The sequence below is a fragment of the Vicia villosa genome, linkage group LG3 (genome assembly GCF_029867415.1).
Source record: "Vicia villosa cultivar HV-30 ecotype Madison, WI linkage group LG3, Vvil1.0, whole genome shotgun sequence".
NCBI classification, from domain to species: domain Eukaryota; kingdom Viridiplantae; phylum Streptophyta; class Magnoliopsida; order Fabales; family Fabaceae; genus Vicia; species Vicia villosa.
The window spans coordinates 192,404,978-192,425,585 of NC_081182.1; the positions used below are offsets into that span (position 1 = coordinate 192,404,978).

Here is a 20,608-nt window from a genome sequence, read left to right on the forward strand (position 1 = left end):
GAATAAATCAGTTCCTTTTTGTTTGCACTAGCATATCAGATGTAGCACAATGTTGTTAAAGTTTAAACTTTCTTATGTCCTACTTTGTACATATAGCTCTAAATTCCTCAACAAAAAAAAAAAAAAACAGTTCCTTTGCAAGACATCCTCATTCACAAATACTATCTACTCATTGTGTCCCATTTTGAAAATCCATGAAATTTATTGTAAAGAATCTCAGCAATTTAAAACCATTTTATATAAATATATAGAACGATTCAAAATTGAAAATGAAAATTGCCATGAAATGGTTTTGAATAGCTTGAAGAAGTTGCTTGGTATGCAAAACTTATGTTTTTCAGGACGAAACTATTTCTGTATGAGGCTATGTCAATAGAGAAAGCTATTCAGAATGTTATAAAGCATGGACCACAAGGAGTTTGATTAAATCATGGTAGACAGACAATTTGTGATGATCATCAATTGCAAAATTAGAAAAATAATGTAAAGTAAGTCTCAATGTTTTGTAGACAGATGCAAGATAATACAAAATACATGCCTCTGACAGACACCTCATTTCTTATGAACCACAAAAGGAAATTGGACAAATAAGAAAGGGAAATACAAAGGCTTATTTTTTGAGAATAATTAATAGGAAATGGTCGCGGTCACGTAAAGGCTTTCATGATTTTGTGACACTGATTGCGGTCGTTGCGGGTGTGAATTAACTATAATTTATTCTTTAACATAAAAATAGTGAATAACGACATCGGTATCAGCAACTGCCAATATGGTTTTGTCACGGCCGTAAACCATGGAGCCTTATACACTATATTCCACTTGCAAAATCTCTAATAACTTGGAGGCTTATACACAATGTCATTGATACATGTGTTAATCTAAGTAATATAAGAGTGACCTTGGTTTCTAGCTTCTCTCTATAAAAAAAACCTCAATAGTAAGTTGACTTAAAAGAAACCGCAGATTTGTTAAGCATGATAATGAAGAAAACAATGTACATGATAAAGGACAAAAAGAATAGGACACTATTTGGTTTTCTTGTAAAATAGTCTGTCCTGAGTAATACTGAAAAATATAGCTCAATTAAAGCATAAGAAACTATTTTGCAGAATCATGGGATATCCATATCTACAACATATGCGAACCTATTTTGTTTTCCTTACATGCATATTCATGGCATTTCCATGATAATTACATGTACTAAATTAGAGAACCAATAATAATAAACAATTATAAAATAGATAAATCTTCATAGAGTTTTTAAAAAGACAACTAAATAAATCTTTTTAGACCTTGAGCTACCACATGTTGAGAACTTCTTTTTCAGCAAGAATGTTTCAATGTGTTCTTTTTCATCACTATTCAATTCGCAATTCTATTTGGTACGTGGTATGAATTCGGGTACGCTGTACGCAATTCTCAAAGAATTAGATATGTGGGAGGTATACATAGTCAGTACGCTATTTGGATTCGTGATTTTAAATATACTAATCGGAACGCTATAATTAAAGTAGTTTAACTATTTTGAGATGGAATGAGCAGTTGAATTTATACCATTTATTAGTCCCACATCAAAAACTTGTTAAAATAGAGTGAGAGATAACAGAACTGTCAAATATAATATATAGATAAACTTTCAGCCCCATATTGAATATTTTCTAAATATTAAGAGCCAACTTAGCTACCTTAAATCCAAATATATTAGTTTAAATATTTTTAACTTACAGCAGTGATATCTGGTTTGTTCCTTTAGATGAATATTCTAATGAACGGGTTCACAAAAGTACCGCAAACTGGTTCGTGCGTAACAATTCACGGTTCTCTAGGTGTCCCAGCGAATTATGTGACTATATAAGCATCACATTATTCTTATGCCTCATCCACTCCAACAACATATGGTAGCAACATTTTGGTTGATAGCCTCCAAAAATGACATAATTTAACTTTTAACAGAAAGTTACATATCAAATATGTTGAGTAAATACTGACTTGGAAAAAGGCTTTCTTTAAATTGTAACCTGGAGTATGTTGTAATGGTTTAAACTTGATAAACATTAAGTGTTCCTGTAAATATAAATAGGAATTTTCACTGTTTATGTCAATGCAAAACTGAAATTGGAGAATCTATAAGTTCAATTGTATGCAAAACTTGTCACGATTATCATATTTATTTGGCATATGACATGAATATAGCATAGCAAAATGAGAAAAATTATTCTAGCCAGAGTCCTATTTGAAGCTGTGTCAAATTTACCAAAATGCTATCTATGAAAATTCCTTTCAGCCTTTGGAATGGAAGTCTCCATATTTTTACAAAGGTCTTGTAACAACACTACCGATACTGTGTAAGAATTGTGTGGTAATGTGCGTAAAATGAGACCAAACGTAGAATCTATTTATAAGGCAATGTAATCAATACAATATCAATTCTATATGTAGTAGTAGCATAGTATCTTTTACATACTCCATAGCATAACCAAAAAACAGCCATTGTATCAGTACTCAGTTCACAAAAACTCAGAAAATACATTCGGCCCATGCCCGGCAGCAACTGCCAGAACAGATTGAAGTCGATCCCATAATATGCACTCCTACCAAACTTAAACACTGCCACTACATTGAAAAAAATTGTACATAGAATCCTAACCAAAATCTTAACACTCTACCCCCTTCTCGAGATAACCAAATTTCGGCGTGGTTAAACATTTCTACAAAGAAAGTACCCTTCACACTGGTCCTAGCATTGGAAATAAATGCAACAAGGATAAAAAGCCTTCCTTTACCTAAACAGTGTAACAAAAAAGTAAGCAGTTTGTAAATCAAATTACCCATAAAAGGAATAAGCAATTAGTTTTAAATTCCTCAGAAACATCATTTCTTTTATAAGACAACTTTGTTGAGAAATGCTTCTATATTTTTCAGGAAGAACCTATTTCAGGCTGTTATAAAGCATGAATAAGTCAGAATAACAGAATAAGAAAATCACTCTAGCCAGTCTTGTTGCTTTTCTCAAGTCTCAATGTTTGGAGACAGGCACAAGACACATTACAAAACAAAGGAAAGTGTACACTTAAGAAATGGAAATACAAAGTCTTATATTTTTTTAAGAATGATTACAGACTCTTCTTAACCACAAAAATAATAGAAAATACTTCAAATCCATAGTTTTGATGTTGATGGCAATGGAATGTCTCGGTCGGCAATATCTTTGAGGATCACGTCACTGTTAAACATGAAATAGAGTGTTATTATTGTGCCAAATAAAAAATTAAGAAAAAAATGAACACATTGATTGTACTTGCCTGTGACAAACATCTCATTTCTACCGCTCAATCTAATGCTGATGAATACCGTCAATCCGCACAGTAGGGATATGACTAATTGTATGCCAACGCTCTCCTCCCTCCTTTTTGTACTTCTCTGAAAGTAATGGACAGTTTTCAATGAACAAACAAGAAAGGGAGTTGGGTAGACCCTCCTCCGGCAAACTCTCAAGGCTAGGGCAGTTGCAAATCCATATATTACCAAGAGATTTGAGGTGGAGAAATCCCTTGTAGTTCAATATTCTTAGCTTTGAACATTTATCCAATTTAAGAAACTTTAGAGTTGGTGGCAGTAGATTCTGCTCGGGGAAGGACTCCACGTTTTCAAAATCATCACTAACAGTGAAAAAATATAGAGAATTGAGTTGGAATAAACCCCACTCCACTCTGGAAGCAATTAATTTTGGGCAATTGAATATATCAAGGGACCACAACTCGGAAGCCAAACCTCCAATAAGAAAAGACTCCAGCCTTGGACAATCCAGCAACTTTAGAGAACTTAGATGGGTGAACAAGTGTAGTGAAATAGGCAACGAGGGGGACTGCCATCCTCTTATTGAAAGTTGCCAAAGAGAATTATAACACAAATCTAACGAGGGACATTCTACCAAGTCTTTAAAATCCAACCACAACACTCCCAGAAAGGGATTGTTGATTAAATGATCCATGGAGAACTCAACATACTGATTTTCACTAAGGACAAACCTTTTCAAGCTTGATGACAACTCATTTATCATAATCCGCTCATATTTCCGTAGATCCAACACTATGATTTTATCATAATTGAGAATTGACACGTCCACCATTTTGCACCCACCTATAAACAATTTCTGTAATAAAGGAAGATGTTGAGGCAGTGATACCCTTTTCAATTTGGGACAATCATTTATAGAAATCTCTTTAAGCCGAGGAAACCCTTCAATACATACCCATTCCTCCCATTCAGACAAACAGTCAAATTCCAAAACTTCAAGGAACTTGAATGGAACATTTGTTGAGTTATTGCCAAAGATCTTTATTCCATTACAGTTCTTCAGTTTAAGAGATATTAAATTGGGTAAATCACACCCCCTTATCCAAGTTGGAAACATATTGCCATTGTAGTTCTTAATGGTGAGCCTCTTCAGATTGATATTTGGTTGAAGGGCATCCAAGACAGACACATTGCTTTCCACTATTGAACCATCAAATATCATATGTATTTTTTCTAAAAACTTCTTATCTTGCAAACGGCTCTTTACGGCATGTGTTGGATCAGTGACATTGTTCAATCCTGAAAGACTAATTTTTCCTTGAAGAAGATTGAGACTTTCTAACTCCTCAATATCAGACCCACTCGACTCTCCCACAACAAAATTAGTCAGCGTTTGTAGATGGTTAAGTTTCCTTATCTGCTTTGGCATCTTCTTTATTGCAGTTCCTTCCAGATTAAGATGGCGTAAACCGTCAAGTTTGTAAAAGTCTAAAGGCAATTCAGTCAAATTATCACAGTTTTTCAATTCCAGTCTCTCTAAGTTATAAAGCTTACAGATAGAGTCGGGTAACCTTTTAATATCTGTCCAAGTCAGGTCTAGATAGCGCAAAAGATTTAAATTGCCTATCTCATCTGCTAGTTCTAGCTCTCCGTATGGAGTTCCGTAATCACTAAATGATAACATCCGCAAATATTTTAATTTTGAAAACATATCACATTGCATATTGTTGCTTATCATGAAGCATTCGCCACCATACGTTGGTGATTCTACCAACAAGCTGTGTAATCCCTTAGCTCTATAAATGTGCTTTAATATCCCATCGCCGGCTTTCAAATCAAGAGAACACCAAATGTGGCGTGTCCTTTCAGATATATCTTGCCCCGTATCACCATTCACTTGTAAGCAAAATTCTCTAGACTCTGACTTTGCCAAGTCATTGACAAGATCATGCATGACAAAAAGTCCAGGTACATATAGTGATTCTTGGAAAAATGAAATTGACTCAAGATCATCAAATAACCCACTACCCAACTCTTCTTTACTTTTGTTACTTTTGTAGGAATTCAGCAAACCATTTGCCATCCACATTTTGATTAACTTATTCTTGTCAAACTCATAACCCTTGGGAAATATGGAACAATATGCAAAACAACGCTTCGAATTTGAAGGAAGATTATGGTAACTCAGTCTCAATACTGGATTTATGTTGCTGTCTCTCTCTGATAAACGCCACATATCAGTCTTCAATATTTTCTCCCATTCACTTTTAGAGAATTTTTTTCTCAAGAGGTTCCCCATTGTTTTAACAGCTAATGGCAACCCTCCACACTTGTCTACAATCATCTTTCCAATTGGTTCAAGATCTGGATAATCACTCGCGTTTCTGTCGTGAAAAGCATGTGTCACAAATAAACTCCAACAATCACTCTCCTCCAGTTGTTCTAATTCAACTAACTTTGCAGATTCCATGGCTGATGCATCATCCTTACTTCGTGTTGTCACGATCATCTTACTTCCAGGAGATCCTTTATTAAAGGGAATTAGTAACTGCTCCCAACTTTTCTCATTAGCTTTCCAAATATCATCTAGAACAAGCAAATATTTCTTTCCCATTACTTTCTGTTGCAATTGATGTTGGAGTATTTCCAAGCTTTCACTATCTGTTGGAGATTTAAATTGCTCGAGAATTTCTTTAGTGAGCCCAAAAATATCAAATGGATTTGAAATATAGATCCAAGCTTTAAGTTCAAAGTTGCTTTGCACCTTGTCGTCATTGTAGACGAGCCGAGCAAGGGTGGTCTTACCCATCCCACCAAGACCAACTATGCTGATTATTGGTGCATGGTTGCAACTACTACCATTGTCTAAAAGTAAGAAATCAATAATTTCCTCTTTATCATCATTCCTACCAAGTATTCTAGATTCATCCACCAAAGACGTCGTTGGCACTCTTTTTGAAGATTCTGGACCGACTTCAAGTCCATTACGAGCAGATGTTCCTTCTTTCAATCCCAACACATCATTTTGCTTTAAAAGATGTTCTAGCTTATCTAGCGAGTCTTTCATCCTAGATTCAAACTGATTAGTCAGAGATGAAAAGAAGTGTTTAACCTTGCTCTTTCGTTGTGCACTTGTAGCAATCTCATCCAACAGCTGTTCTACTTCACATACCTCATGTTTTATATCATCAAGCCAAATCCTGACATTTGGATTCTGGTACTGCTTTGTCTCTCCATCATCCAACACTTGATTGATAGAATTCAAAGTGATTTCGAGTTTATTCACCATTCGTTTCTTGAAGATGTCTTTGTAATCTCCTGAGGCAACCCTCTCAACAATAACTTGGATGACAGGTGTAAGAAATGCTCCTGCAACCATCAGCCCTGCCATGGCTACCTATAAGATGGTAATATGTTATCTTTTGTTAAGAATAATGGAACAAAAAATTATCTTATGTTAAACCATACATAGTGTAAAGTTCTAAACATATATTAAATATAATAGAGTGTTTGATTATGCTGTTATGCAAACAGTTATATATGGAGACCATCTTCATTGCAAACAACAAAATCATTTTTGACTTCTATATTTCTACACCACTATCCTATTTTTAGAAATCAATAATTTTATTATTCAAAATAAAATTAGTACAGAGACTATGAGTGATTTATCAGATTTCATAATCATGACAAGTTTTATTACATTTTCATTAATAATGTAATTTGTTTTAAAAAAACTAGTAAAAAGCTGAATAAAAAACTAGTCAAATATTTATTAAAAACTTAAAAAATGTAAGGAATTTGATAATTAATAAAGTAATTTGTTAAAAAAAACTAGTAAAATATCTTATTAAATAATAAAAAAATGTAAGGAATTTGAAATTGCATTTGAATATATAGTTGGGAGAAAGTTTGTAGTAAAAATATGCATAATATTAACTCCTCCAAATTTCTGGTAAAATCTTCATAATAATTCTCTTTTGCATTCTTTAATAATATCTATAATATTGATATTTTACAAAATTTCACTAGTTTGTCAATAGCCTTTTTTAAAATATTAGTTTAAAATTTAATATTTAGGAAATAGAATTTTTTAAAGAAATTAACTGACATAAATTGATGGTAAAGTAGTGCATACCAATTTAACTTTTAAAATCTTTTTTTTAAAATAATTAAACACTTCAGTTATAATATAATGTAAGTAATATCTATTAAATCATAATCAAAAAATAAATTTTATTTAATTGTTAATTATATGATAATTAAGAATAAGTTATTATTAGTAAATAATATAAATGTATAATAATTGAAAGATAAATGTTATGTCGTCCAAGTAATTGAAAGTTAAATATCAATAAGAATTTATTTATGATATAAAATAAACAATTACTACAAGATTAAGTTTTATAATAATAATAATAAGCATGATAATATTAATAATTATAATAATAATAATAATAATAAGCATAATAATATTAATAAAAATAATAATAATAATAATAATAATAATAATAGACATTTAAATTCTATTTATAATTAATGAGAGAAAATAGTAAAATGCTTTCAATATTATAATGATATAAATGTTTTATTTAAAGACACAACTTTTTTTTGTTTACAATTAAAGTTGATATTTATTAATAGATAAAATAAAGTTCAAATATTTCTTTTTGAGTTTTCATTAATATATTATATTAATATACAACTATAAAAGTAAAATAGTATTAGTAAATAATATTAAATTTTAAGGTAATTAAAATAAAAGTATTAATGTAAATTTATGGTATAAAATTAAATAATGAATGCAACAACTAAAATTTATAACTACAATAATGAAATTTAAAAGTTTTATTTAGAGTCGCGATTATTTTTTTTTTTAAAAATAGTTAAGTATTTATTAGATTCAAATAAAAAAATTAAATTGCATTTATATTATGAATCAAGAAAATAAATTATATATTAAATTTTTAATTTTAATAATGATATAATGTAACATTAAAAATTATATTATGTTTAAGATCGCAATATATTGTTGTTAAAAATTATATATTAATTTTTTTAATAGTGATATGAGATTTATATTAACATTAAAAATGTGGTATTAATAGTAAACATACATTTAAAACTTAAAAAAATAAAAAAAGGAACTAATTTCTTTGGTTTTAAATTAATGAAAAAACAATAATTAATTTCTAGTCATTTATAAAATTGATACACTTTTACTCTTTTTTTTTTCATATATTTCATATAAAAGTTTAAATTGTATCAATAAGAATTAATTAAGATGGCTCTTCTCGATAATATGAAAACATTATTAAAATTCTCTATATTTAACTCCTGAGAATTTTAATTAAAATTATTTTTAAATTCATTTTGTTGATCTAAAAATTATATTTCTTTTTTATATTATTATTAGGTTAAGTTGTTCTAACTTCTAATTATTCAACTTCTTTTATATTGTTATTTGGTGAAATACATAGTGTGACATTTTGTGAAATATGAACACGAAATTGTCATGAAACATTTTTAGAAGTCAGAAAAAAAAAAGATAATGAAAATGAAAAATTACTAAAGATAAAGAATATTTAAAGTCAATATTAATAGTAGTAATAAAAGATAATAAAATTAAGATAAAATATCATATAAGAGCTAAAATAAATTAATAATTCTTTTAGAATAAGAAAAAATTAACAGCAAAATAACTATATCTTTAATCAAATACTATTAAGAGAAAATAGATGGTCTACTTTTGGAATAAGGGCTTGCCTATATGTTTTTATTAGGTTTATAGAGTCAATCAATATATCATTCAAACAACTTAGTTCTTTAAAAAAATATATAATATCTTAGTGAATGAGACATAAAAATAAATAAATAAAATACCTCATAAATTAATGGGGATTTTAAACAACATGTTATGATTTTGGAATATTTGATTTAATGTGAAAATTTGGCCATAGAAAATTTGACATATTTAGTTAAAAAATTTATAATTATTAAAATGCACTTCCTTATTTGACAAAATAAAACCAAAATATTACTTTATTTTTGTAATTTTTATTGTAGAATTGATAAACATATATTAATTTGTAATAGAAAATTCTTGGTTAAATTATAAGTAAAAATATACATTAAATTGTAATTTATGATTATTTGTTAAATTATAAGTTAACTTTTTATCTAAAGAAAAAATACTATATATTTTTAAAAACAGGTAAAAAAAGTTAAATTTCAATATATAGATATACATTATTTGTAAAATTTTTGAATAGAAAATGAAAGTTATCGTACAAAAAATTTATTACGTTTATATTATTTTTTTGTAAAAAGTTTCTTTTGCATATGATGTAAATAAATTTATTATTTTTCAATCATAAAAAATATAATAATAGAATTTTATTTATGATAAGATAATAATATTTAATATTTTACTGCCATCAAGTTTGGTGTGTGTAAACTCTATACCTTTCAAATACTTGGGAGTTCCTTTATCCACAAGAAAGTTCACAATCAATCAATGTCAACCAATTATTGACAAAATGTTTGAGAAAATTCAACACTGGTCAGCTAGTATGCTTAGTTATGCGGGTGGGAAGGAACTTGTTAAAAGTACTTTGATGTCCATAGCTAGATACTGGATGCAAGTTTTCCCCCTCCCCAAAAAAATTATTCAGAGAATAGAAGTGATATGCAAAAACTTTCTCTGGTCTAGCAGAGTTGTGGGAAGAAAAGCCCTTGTGGCCTGGGAAAAAATTTGTCTTCCTACAAATGCAGGTGGGTTAAATTTGATATATCTTAGAGAGTGGAACAAAGCTACAATCCTGAAATTGTTGTGGAATCTCCATATGAAAACTGATAAGCTGTGGATTAGGTGGATTAGAGCTTACTATCTTAAAGGTGATAGCATAATGCAGTGGGAACCTAAGATTACCAGCTCGTGGATGCTCAAGAGTATTGCTAAGGTCAGAGAGCTTACTATGCAGAGTGAGTATTGGAAGGATAATATTCAGAAGAACCAGTTTAACACCAATGCCATGTATAAGGAACTGAGGGGAAGCTATACAAATCAGCCTTGGAGGAAGATTATGTTTCAAAACTATGCAAGACCAAGGGCATGTTTCACTCTTTGGCTAGCTATTCTGAACCGGCTTCCAACCAAAGATAGATTGAGGAAGATTAATATTCAAACAGATGGAATTTGTAGTTTTTGTGAGCAAACTGAAAGTCTCGAGCATCTGTTCTTTCTTTGCAGGTTTACTAGTCATGTTTGGGTGCATATCATGGACTGGATTGGCTATAATCGAAGATGTACAAGTTGGGAGGAGGAGAAGCAATGGCTCTATATGGAAACTGCGAAAAAGGGATGGAGACGCTGCCTTCTTAAGTTAGCTATTGCTGAAGTAATTTACCAGCTATGGCAGCTTCGTAATGAAATGATCTTTGGCCAAAGTCATGTAGCTGGGGATATTATTACAAAGATCAAACATACTATAGGTATTAGAGCTTGTGCCAAAAAAGCATTGAAGAACCATGTGAGCACGGATACTATGGCTATTAGTTGAGTGGTGTATCTTGTCCATCTTGTGTTTGTGTTTTGTTAGCAGCCTGGATCTTTGTATGATCGGCGTGTATTAACTGTTTTGGTAATAAAATTTTCTATTTTACTCCAAAAAATATTTTAATGATATACATAGTTAGCCATAGAAAATTTGATATATTTATTTAAAAAATGATAACTATTGAAATACCACTTCTTTATTTGAAAAAATAAAACTAAAATTTTACATAAAAATTTTTTTTATAATTTTTATTGTAGAATTGATAGATATATATTAACTTGTAATAGATAATTCTTTGTTAAATTATAAATAAAAAATATATATTAAATTGGAATTCATTATATTTGTCATATTATAAGCTAAAGTTCTATTTAAAGAAAAAAATATTTTACATTTTAAAAATATACGTAAAAAAATTTAAATTTCAATATTTTTTTTTTTGGTAGAATGCTTTAATAATGAAAGAAAGTAATCATATAAAAAATTTATTATGCATAAATTATTTTTTATAAAAAAAATATGTTGGATATAATGTAAATAAATTTATTAATTTATATAAATAATAACATGATTTTATTGGTGAGAAGAAAATTATGTTATATATTTTAATTATATACATAATAATATAAATTTTTTTGGTAGAATTTTAGAATAAATAATGAAAGTAATGAGAAAAATATTTTATTATGTAAATATTATTTTTTGTAACAAAAAGATATTAAAGAAAAAATAAAATCATATACTCTCTCCGTTCCTTTTTAAGTGTCGTTTTAGAAGAAAAAAATTGTTCCTATTTAATTGTCGTTTTATAATTTAATGTTATAATTTGTCATTTATACCCTTACTTTCTCAATAACTCCACCTCAAATTTTTCAATTAGTTATTGGAAAAAGAGCGTGTGTGGTTGAATTTATTTGGAAAGAGAAAAATAAATAAGTGTATAATAGAAAAAGTAACTCTAATAATCCACTATCTTGGTTGAAGAGCATTTTCCTAAAACGACACTTAAAAAGGAAAAGAGAGAGTAATTGAATAGGTTAAAGTTACTAAACTAGAGATGAAAGGTTTTAAGATGTTTTTTTGAGAAGGATCATCTATGAATATTTATGACGTGGCGAAAATGATTTTACGTGACAAATAATAATTTTATGTGACAAATATGTTAGGGTTCATTTTTAATATATATATATATATATATATATATATATATATATATATATATATATATATATATATAATCGATAATAGATATGAACTTATTATCCAAAAAAAATTAAAATAAAAGTGCTAGAGTTAACATCAATAGTATATTTGAAAAAAAAACATCATTTAAAAAAAAAAAGCTTTTTGTTTTTCGTGGTTAATATTATATAGTTAAAAAGTTTATTTGATTAATTGCCAAATTTCAATTTTTATCCATGCTTCCGTAGATGCATATTCTGAAACACCCCATATTTTAAAAAAATTTGATTCATTCCGTAGATGCATCTACGGAAGCGTATAAAACATAATGAAACTTGAGATTTTCTCAATTAATTAGGAAAATCTCAAGTTCTGTAGATGCATCTATAGGCAAAACCCATCAAACATTTTCGTACATGTAACTACAGAAGTTTTTTTCCAATTAATTGATAATTTGGGATTTTTCGAATTATTCAAACTCCATCAAATCTTTCCGTAGATGTAACTACAGAAGATTTTTCTTAATTAACTTGTAATTTAATTGAAGATTTTCCCAAATTTTGTAATTTAATTGGAGATTTTCCCAAATTAATTAAGTTTGTGACATTTACGTATCCTTAAAACGTAAAATTTGGGATTTTCCCAATTAATTAGGAAAATTCCAAATTAAGTTAAAATTAATTGAGAAAATCTCAAATTAATTTTTCAATTAATTGAAAAAATTTTAAATTAATTAAGTTAATAAAATCTTCTGAAAATGTATCTACGCAACATTTCGATGGTGCGTAGGGCATGGGATATGTTGAGAAATTCTAATTTGTTTATTGTTAATAAGTTAACTTTTTAATAAAGTATTCTTGGTTTAGCGGGGACGGGAAGTCGATGAGTAGAATCGACCGCTTTATCGTCTCTAATGAAGTGGTGTCTAGATGGGAGATTATGGGCCAACTCATTGGTGATAGGGATATTTCGGATCATTGTCCAATACGGATTTTGAAGGACCAAAGGAATTGGGGCCCAAAACCATTTAAATTCAACAATGAATGGTTTAACTTCGATTCTTTTACTCCTTTTGTGGAGAAAGAATGGAAATGCTTTAAGGTGGAAGGAAGAGGTGACTTTGTGTTAAAGGAAAAACTAAGGCTTCTCAAAGATAAACTTAGGTTTTGGAACAAGGAAGTGTTTGGTATAATCGACTTGGAGATGGAGGACGGTGCTTACAAGATGAATTTGGCCGATGATAAATTAGCCTCGGATGATGTTTTCAACTTCGATAGCACCATGGTGTGTAGAAAGGAAGCGTGTAGTAAATTTTGGAAGAACTTGAGAATAAAAGAAAATATGTTACTTCAAAAGTCTAGATTGAGTTGGATTAGGGAAGGAGACTCCAATAGAGGTTTTTTCCACAAGGTGTTGAAACAAAGACGGAGGAACAATCATTTAGGCCCGATTCACTCTTCGGAAGGATTGGCGGAGACGGTTGAAGAGGTGAGGGAGACGGTTTTCAATCACTTTGAGGAGAAATTTGTGGAACCAGAGGTTTCTAGACCTTTGTTAGAGGGCATTCCGTTCAATACTTTAAGTGAGTAAGAGGCGGAGGATTTGGAGAAACCTTTCCTTCAAGAGGAGACCAAAGAGGCGGTGTGGAATTGCGGTAGTGACAAGAGCCCGGGGCCGGACGGGTATTCTTTTCTCTTTATTAAAAAATGTTGGTTTTTTATTAAGGAAGATTTCTTCAACTTTTTCAATTATTTCTTTGGAGGGAGTTCTTTGGCTAAGGCGGTTACCTCTTCTTTTTTGACTCTTATTCCGAAGAAGCATAATCCTTTGGGTTTGGATGATTATAGGCCTATTTGCTTGGTGGGTTGTATTTATAAAGTGGCGGCTAAAATTTTAGCGGGGAGACTTAAAAAGGTGCTAAATTCTATCATTTCTACTTGTCAAACCGCTTTTGTTCCCGGTAGGCAATTGCTTGATGGGGTGATCGTTGCTAATGAGGTGGTAGATTATGCGAGGAAGGCGGGTAGTAAGTGCACCCTTTTCAAAGTTGACTTCGAAAAGGCGTACGATAAGGTGAGTTGGAATTTTCTTCGTTTCATGTTCAAAGCGATGGGGTTTGGGAGTAGATGGATGAAATGGATGGAATTATTGGTGTTTAAGAGTGATATGTCGGTGCTTGTGAATGGGAGCCCTACGAAAGAATTCGGTGTTTCTAGAGGGTTGAGACAAGGAGATCCCCTATCTCCTTTTCTCTTTGTGTTGATAGCGGAGGCTCTCACGGCTTTGGTGAGAAAATCTATTGAGTTAGACGACTTCCAAAGTTTTGTCATCGAGGGAAAGTGTAGAGTGGACATCCTTCAATTTGCGGATGACACTTTATTGGTGGGGGATGGTAGTTGGAAGCATATTCGGGCGGTTAAGGCGGTTCTTAGAGCTTTCGAACTTGTATCGGGCCTTGGTATTAATTATCACAAGAGTAAGTTGATTGGTATTAATCCTAGTTATCAATTTTTGGAAGCGGCGTCTCACTTTTTATCTTGTAAAGTGGAGGATAACAAGTTTATTTTCCTAGGCATTCCGATTGGTCACAATCCAAGGTTGGAATCTACTTGGGATCCTCTTTTAAACAAGACAAAGGCTAGATTGGAAGGTTGGACTAATCGCTACTTGAATTTAGGAGGTAGGATTACTCTTTTGAAGTCGGTTCTTAGCTCCCTCTCCATTTTCACCATGTCTTTTTATAAAATGCCGTTGAAGGTGGTGAAGAAATTTAATAGCTTGCAAAGTAAATTCCTTTGGGGAGGGATAGAGGAGAAGAGAAGGATTCATTGGGTTCGATGGAAAGACGTTTGTCTTCCCATGGAGAAAGGTGGGTTAGGTGTTAAGGATATAGCTTTGTTTAATATTTCTCTTCTTAACAAGTGGAGGTGGCGTATTTTTCAAGGTCAAAGTTCTCTTTGGATTGAAGTCTTAAAGGCCCGATATGGTGATTTAGCGTCCTCCTTGTTGATTAATAATAAGGTTAGTAATTCCTCCCCATTTCTCCGTGGTGTCTCTTCATCTTTTTCTTCGTTATGGTGGAGAGATTTGGTTAAGATTAGTTCTTCCTTCCATGTGGACCCTTTGGTGGATAAGGTTAAATTTAATATTCACAACGGGTTCCACACACCTTTTTGGGAAACTTCGTGGTTGGAAGGGGTTCCTTTGAAAGAGGAGTTTCCGGATTTGTATTTATATTCTAGTTTGAAAGGGGTTTCGGTGGCGGGAATGGGGGGGTGGAAGGAAGGCACGTGGTGTTGGGGTGATTTTGGCTTAAATTTGGAGGATACTTTTTTAGAGCCGGATTTGTTGAAGTTGAAGAGTCGGGTGAATGCTTTTACCGGGTGGAGACATGGATCGGATTCTGTTTGTTGGACCGAAGGACCGTCGATGGAATTCTCGGTAGCTTCTTGTTATCATCTTTACTTGAATTTCCATATTCCGTTCGGACCACCTAACATCCACGATGGTGTTTTTGGTTTTTTGTGGAAAATGGAGGTTCCGTACAAGATCAAGGCATTTGGATGGAGACTCTTTCTAGATAGGCTCCCAACGGTTGACGGTTTGGTGTATAGAGGCATGACTTTCTCCATTGATGATTCTAAATGTGTTTTGTGTGGTATTGTTCCGGAAGATAGGAACCATTTCTTTTTTGATTGTTTGGTGGGTACAAAGATTTGGAGTGAAATAGCTTTTTGGATTGGTAAAGGAGGAATTTCGGAAAAGGAGTGTATACCGCATTTTATGGAGTGGCACTCTTTCTTCCGTTCTCGTAAGATTATAGATAGTAAATTGGACGTGGTGTGGCTAGCAACCGTTTGGTCCTTTTGGTTACTTAGGAATGGTGTGCGTTTTCGGAAGGAAGCTTGGAGCATAAACAATACCGTTTGGAACATCAAGTTCTTGGTATGGAAATGGTCTTTTTGTGGAAAGATTACTCATCCCAATTATTCCTTTTACGATTTTAGTAAGGATCCGCTATTCTTTCTTTCGTAAGGGTAATTGGTGTGTAATTTTTCTTTTTGTCGGGCTTTTCCGCTCCCCCTTTGTAATCGGGTTGGAGAACCCTTAGTTCTCCGTTTAATATAATTTCTTGATTACAAAAAAAAATAAATGCAATAACAATAGGAGCAAAACATGTACAAATAGAAAGGAAAAACTTAACACAGATTAAAAAAACAACAAAATTATATTCAACAATTAAAACTAACCAACTAAATACTCCATTGCCCAACCAATTATGTTTTATTCAATTTATTTTAGATTAGTTTTTGAATAATTCCATTTAGATATTATAAATTTTTCATTAGTAAAATTTTTATAAAAACACAATAAAATAAAATATTTAATATAAAATATAATTTATAATTTATAATATTATGAAACAGAAGAGATTCCCAATACATAAATAAATTGGGGGAAATTTATTTTCAATAAAGGAGAACCTAAGAGTGAACATAAAAATTAAAAAACTATGTCAAATCTAAAAAAACATAAAATTAAACAATAAAAATCCATTAACTTAAAATTAAATTTAGTTGTAGATCCTAATAAAAGTAGAAAATTTTATGTTAAGAAAATTAAAAGATATATTTAAGAAGAGAGAACGATATTACCTGAATGTGTGAGACAATAAATTGAGATTTTGATCTTCGGTGATAGAGAACCTGAAAGTCAATATAAAATTAGAATAAAATTTAAAAGTTTGAAGAAACAAAAAATAAAAACAAATATTATTAAAAATTAATAATAAGATGAAAGAGAGAAATTACTTGATAGAGAATGGTTGTGGAAACAAAGAAAGTATAAGATCTCTTAATTAAGAAAATATTTAGAGGCAGCACAAAGTACTGTGAAGAAGTTGAAGTGTAAGAGAACGAAATAGAAGAAAATGAATGAGAGAAATAGAAAAGTGAATGTCTTTCCCACAAACCACAAAAGAGATTGATATTTAATCTAGAACAAACCTCGACCACAAAAACGAGTGTCCCAAATTGAAAAATGAACCTTCTAAGAAAGCTAAAAGAAATGTATACGAAATTATTGAAGTTTGTTTGTTATCGACAACCAATTAATTCCATGTGCCATAAAGTCTAGTTTCTTGACTTGTGATAGATACACTAGTAACCTATAATAATTGGAAAATTATCATTGCACCCATTTGATTTTTGATGAAAATTTCAAAATATTCTTATATTTCATATATCCATATTCGAAGACAATTCTTTTTAAAAAAAGTGTGACTTCGCATATAAATTTCCGAAATCATTCTTTTTTTTTGTGTAAAATCACTACAAGAAAATTAGTGAATTTATCATTCTTTTTTTTGTGTAAAATCACTACAAGAAAACTCACGTGATAAAAAAAAATAGTAAAAATTATCAAAACAAAAAAATGTATTTTATCCCTGCAATTTTAGTGAATTTTGATTTATCCCTCATAATAAAAAGTGATTAGTAAAATAGTGGATTTTAAAAAATAAATAAAAATTAAAAGAAAATCAACATGGATATGTCACGTAAGTAAAATTGAAGATTTCATGTCATTTGATCAACTGAGAGGCTAAAGACCTGAAATCTTAACATTACAAGGAAGAATTCATTTTTTTAAAGGGTTTAAATCAAATCTCACTAATATTACATGATTTTTGTATATTTAACTCATAAAATAATAAAAAATATTTATATAATTATAAAATTTAAATAATTTAATTGAGAAAGTGAGTTCACTTTCTTTTTGCTTTTAACTAACTTATATGCCATTATAATTAGTTAAAGTGGCACTAAAAAAAACTAAGACAAGATTATGTAATATCTTAACATTTTTGCTGTGCAAATATTTGTAATATAATAATTATAAGATAAGCTATTGAAATTAACATGTTGAACTTCGACACAAGGAAATCAGTTACACTATGCATGTGAGTCTATTCAATATTTTTAATCAAGGATAGATGGAATCCATATAATAGGAACTCGTTGTGTTGTTAAGGATGAGTTGATACATTAAATGATAAAAATTATCAAGACAGGTTTACACATTCATATTCTCCAAATTTAGTGTGTTGAGACAGTGGATATTGTTGCATGTGAAAATGTATAACTTTTGTAAACGTGACAAATTAAAAGTCAGAATATCGTAAGTAAAATTTTTTTGAAAGACAAATTGTTAGTGGTTAATTGTTAATGTATATTTACATTTTTGTCATGACTTAAACCCTGGACCTCCAACTCTTTTTAACTTTAACTCAACTGTTTCAAGTCACTCGAGCTACCCCTCCTACCCGTGTTCATAAGTAAAAAACGTGTAAACATGCGTGTTTGGTGATGAGAAGGAATGTGATGATTGGAAGAACAAAAAATTTGGTCAAAATGCAAAGAGAAGCGTATCTAGTCTGCGGGGCTCATGAGCCAGGGGGTTGCCCACGTGACGAAATTTGTGCGGTGATAGACGGAATAAGACTTTGGAGATAGTTACAAACCAAGTGGTGGAAGGCATACCGGTGAGAGAATTCGTGGTGGTAGATAATATTGTTTTATTAATAGCAGCAGGTACTGCTAGAGGTAATGCTTCTAAAGCTGCAAAGCAATAAAGGGTTCCTAAAACTACTGAAACACTGCTACTACATTTTAGAAGACTCGACCATATATTAGATAACTATGGTGCGATAAAACATTTCTACTAGTGGTGCTAGCATTGGCTATAAATGCAGCATTTGCTATAAATATATAGATTGATTCAAAATTGAAAATGAAGAATGCCATGAAATGGTTTTGAATAATTTGTGTCAATGCAACACTAAAATTAGAGATTGTATAGAAGTTGCATCTATGCAAAAATGATGATGATGATGATGATGATGATGATGATGATGATGATGATGATGATGATGATGATGATGATGATGATGATGATGATGATGAAGATGATATATATTGTCCTTCCAAAATATTGCAGATTTCGTTTTTAGTCCTTCCAAAATTTTGATTTTGGAGGCATACACGATTTATTGTCATAAGAGAGAACTATGCATAATGTTATGAAGCATGAACCACAAGGAATTTTGATAAAATCATGGTAGACAGAGACTTTGTATATAAATAGATGTTCTACTTCATATATCTCATGATTTAGATTATCAAGCCAAATCATCACCTTTTCCTCCTGGTGCTGATTTTTCTCTGCATTATCCAATACTTTATTGATAGAATTCAATTTGATTTCAAGTTTATTCAAGAGGTCTTTTGAGGCAAGACTTTCAACAATAGCTTGAATGACAGGTGTAAGAAATGCTCTTGCAACCATGAGCTCTGCCATGGTTACCTGTAAAATGGTATTATGTTAGCTTCTGCAAAGCAAAATGGAACAAAAACTATATTATACATATTGTTGAAATATCAATGTCAAGCAGTTAAAACATACATATTACATAAAGTGTAACGTCTTAAACATTTATTATATTCATTGCAAACAACAAACTCATTTCTGACTTTTATATTTCTTCATCACTATTCTACTTTAGAGAGTCGAGACTAAGAACGACATTATAGAGATGATGGATGTTGTTGCATTATACTTTCTTGGTCTCTTCCCTAACATCATAGCAAGTGATGGATGATTGGTATTTCAGTTGGAGATTAGGCACGATGGAAAACTATAGAGTTATGCATATAGATGGTTGTCGGGATTAGTTTTTCACACAAAATGAGCATAACTTTGGTGAACGTGACAAATTCATAGCCAGAGTTTTCTCACGTGAGTGATGGTAAGTAAATAACTTGTGAACATGGTGTCTGGTGATGAGAAGGACTGTGATGATCGCGAAGACTGAAGAATTTGGTAACAAAACCTCATGAGCCAGGGTGTTTCGTGCATGTAGAAGTGTGTGTGATGATATATGAAGATGAAACTTCGTCAAAGGGTTCAGGGAGAGTGATAAACCAAATGGTGGAGGCATACTAGTGAGAGAACACATGGTGGCAGAGAACATTGTCACTCAATGGCAGCAGGTACTGCGAGAGGCAATGCTACTAAAGCTATATACATTATTAACATAAACTACTAAAAAACTCTATATAGGATAAGTCAATGCTACTGTATATAGGCTAAGTCACAAACTAAGTTTACAGTTATCAAGTTACAGGTGTCATCGTATTAACCAAGCTGGTGATGTGGGTGTCATTGTAAAAACAAAGCAGTAACTGAGGAGTTGCAGTTGTTTGCAAAGAACCTTTTCTCAGACAAAAAGAATAGATCAAGTTTCATGTGTTAGTCCTAGCATGGAGCACTGGTTATGAGCTAAGGCCACAAAATTTTTATCATCACAAATGTAGAAATGAAAACCTTTAAGGGAAACAACAGAAAACATACATAACAAATAGACTAGGACACTATTTGGTTTCCTTTAAAATTGTATGTACTAGTTAATACTAAAAAATAAAGGTCAATTAAAGCATAGGAAGCTATTTTGTTTTGCTTACATGCAGAATCATGACATATCCAAACCTACAACTATTTTGGTGCATGTTCCT

General features: G+C 31.0%; 2 protein-coding genes across 2 annotated transcripts; one reads left to right on the forward strand and one right to left on the reverse strand.

Moving 5' to 3' along the window:
* Positions 1-2,892: 2,892 nt before the first annotated feature.
* On the reverse strand, positions 2,893-17,053 carry LOC131593176 (putative disease resistance RPP13-like protein 1). The gene is made up of 4 exons (XM_058865447.1): positions 16,850-17,053; positions 16,694-16,744; positions 3,303-6,694; positions 2,893-3,223 (listed from the first exon to the last, which is right to left on the reverse strand). Exon 3 carries the CDS (start codon positions 6,686-6,688, stop codon positions 3,335-3,337), a length of 3,354 nt encoding a protein of 1,117 aa, XP_058721430.1. The 5' UTR covers positions 6,689-6,694; positions 16,694-16,744; positions 16,850-17,053; the 3' UTR covers positions 2,893-3,223; positions 3,303-3,334.
* Positions 12,921-16,073, forward strand: LOC131659622 (uncharacterized). Its single transcript, XM_058928789.1, has 2 exons — positions 12,921-13,577; positions 13,764-16,073. The coding sequence occupies exons 1-2, from the start codon at positions 12,921-12,923 to the stop codon at positions 16,071-16,073; spliced, it is 2,967 nt and encodes a 988-aa protein (XP_058784772.1).
* Positions 17,054-20,608: the final 3,555 nt, after the last annotated feature.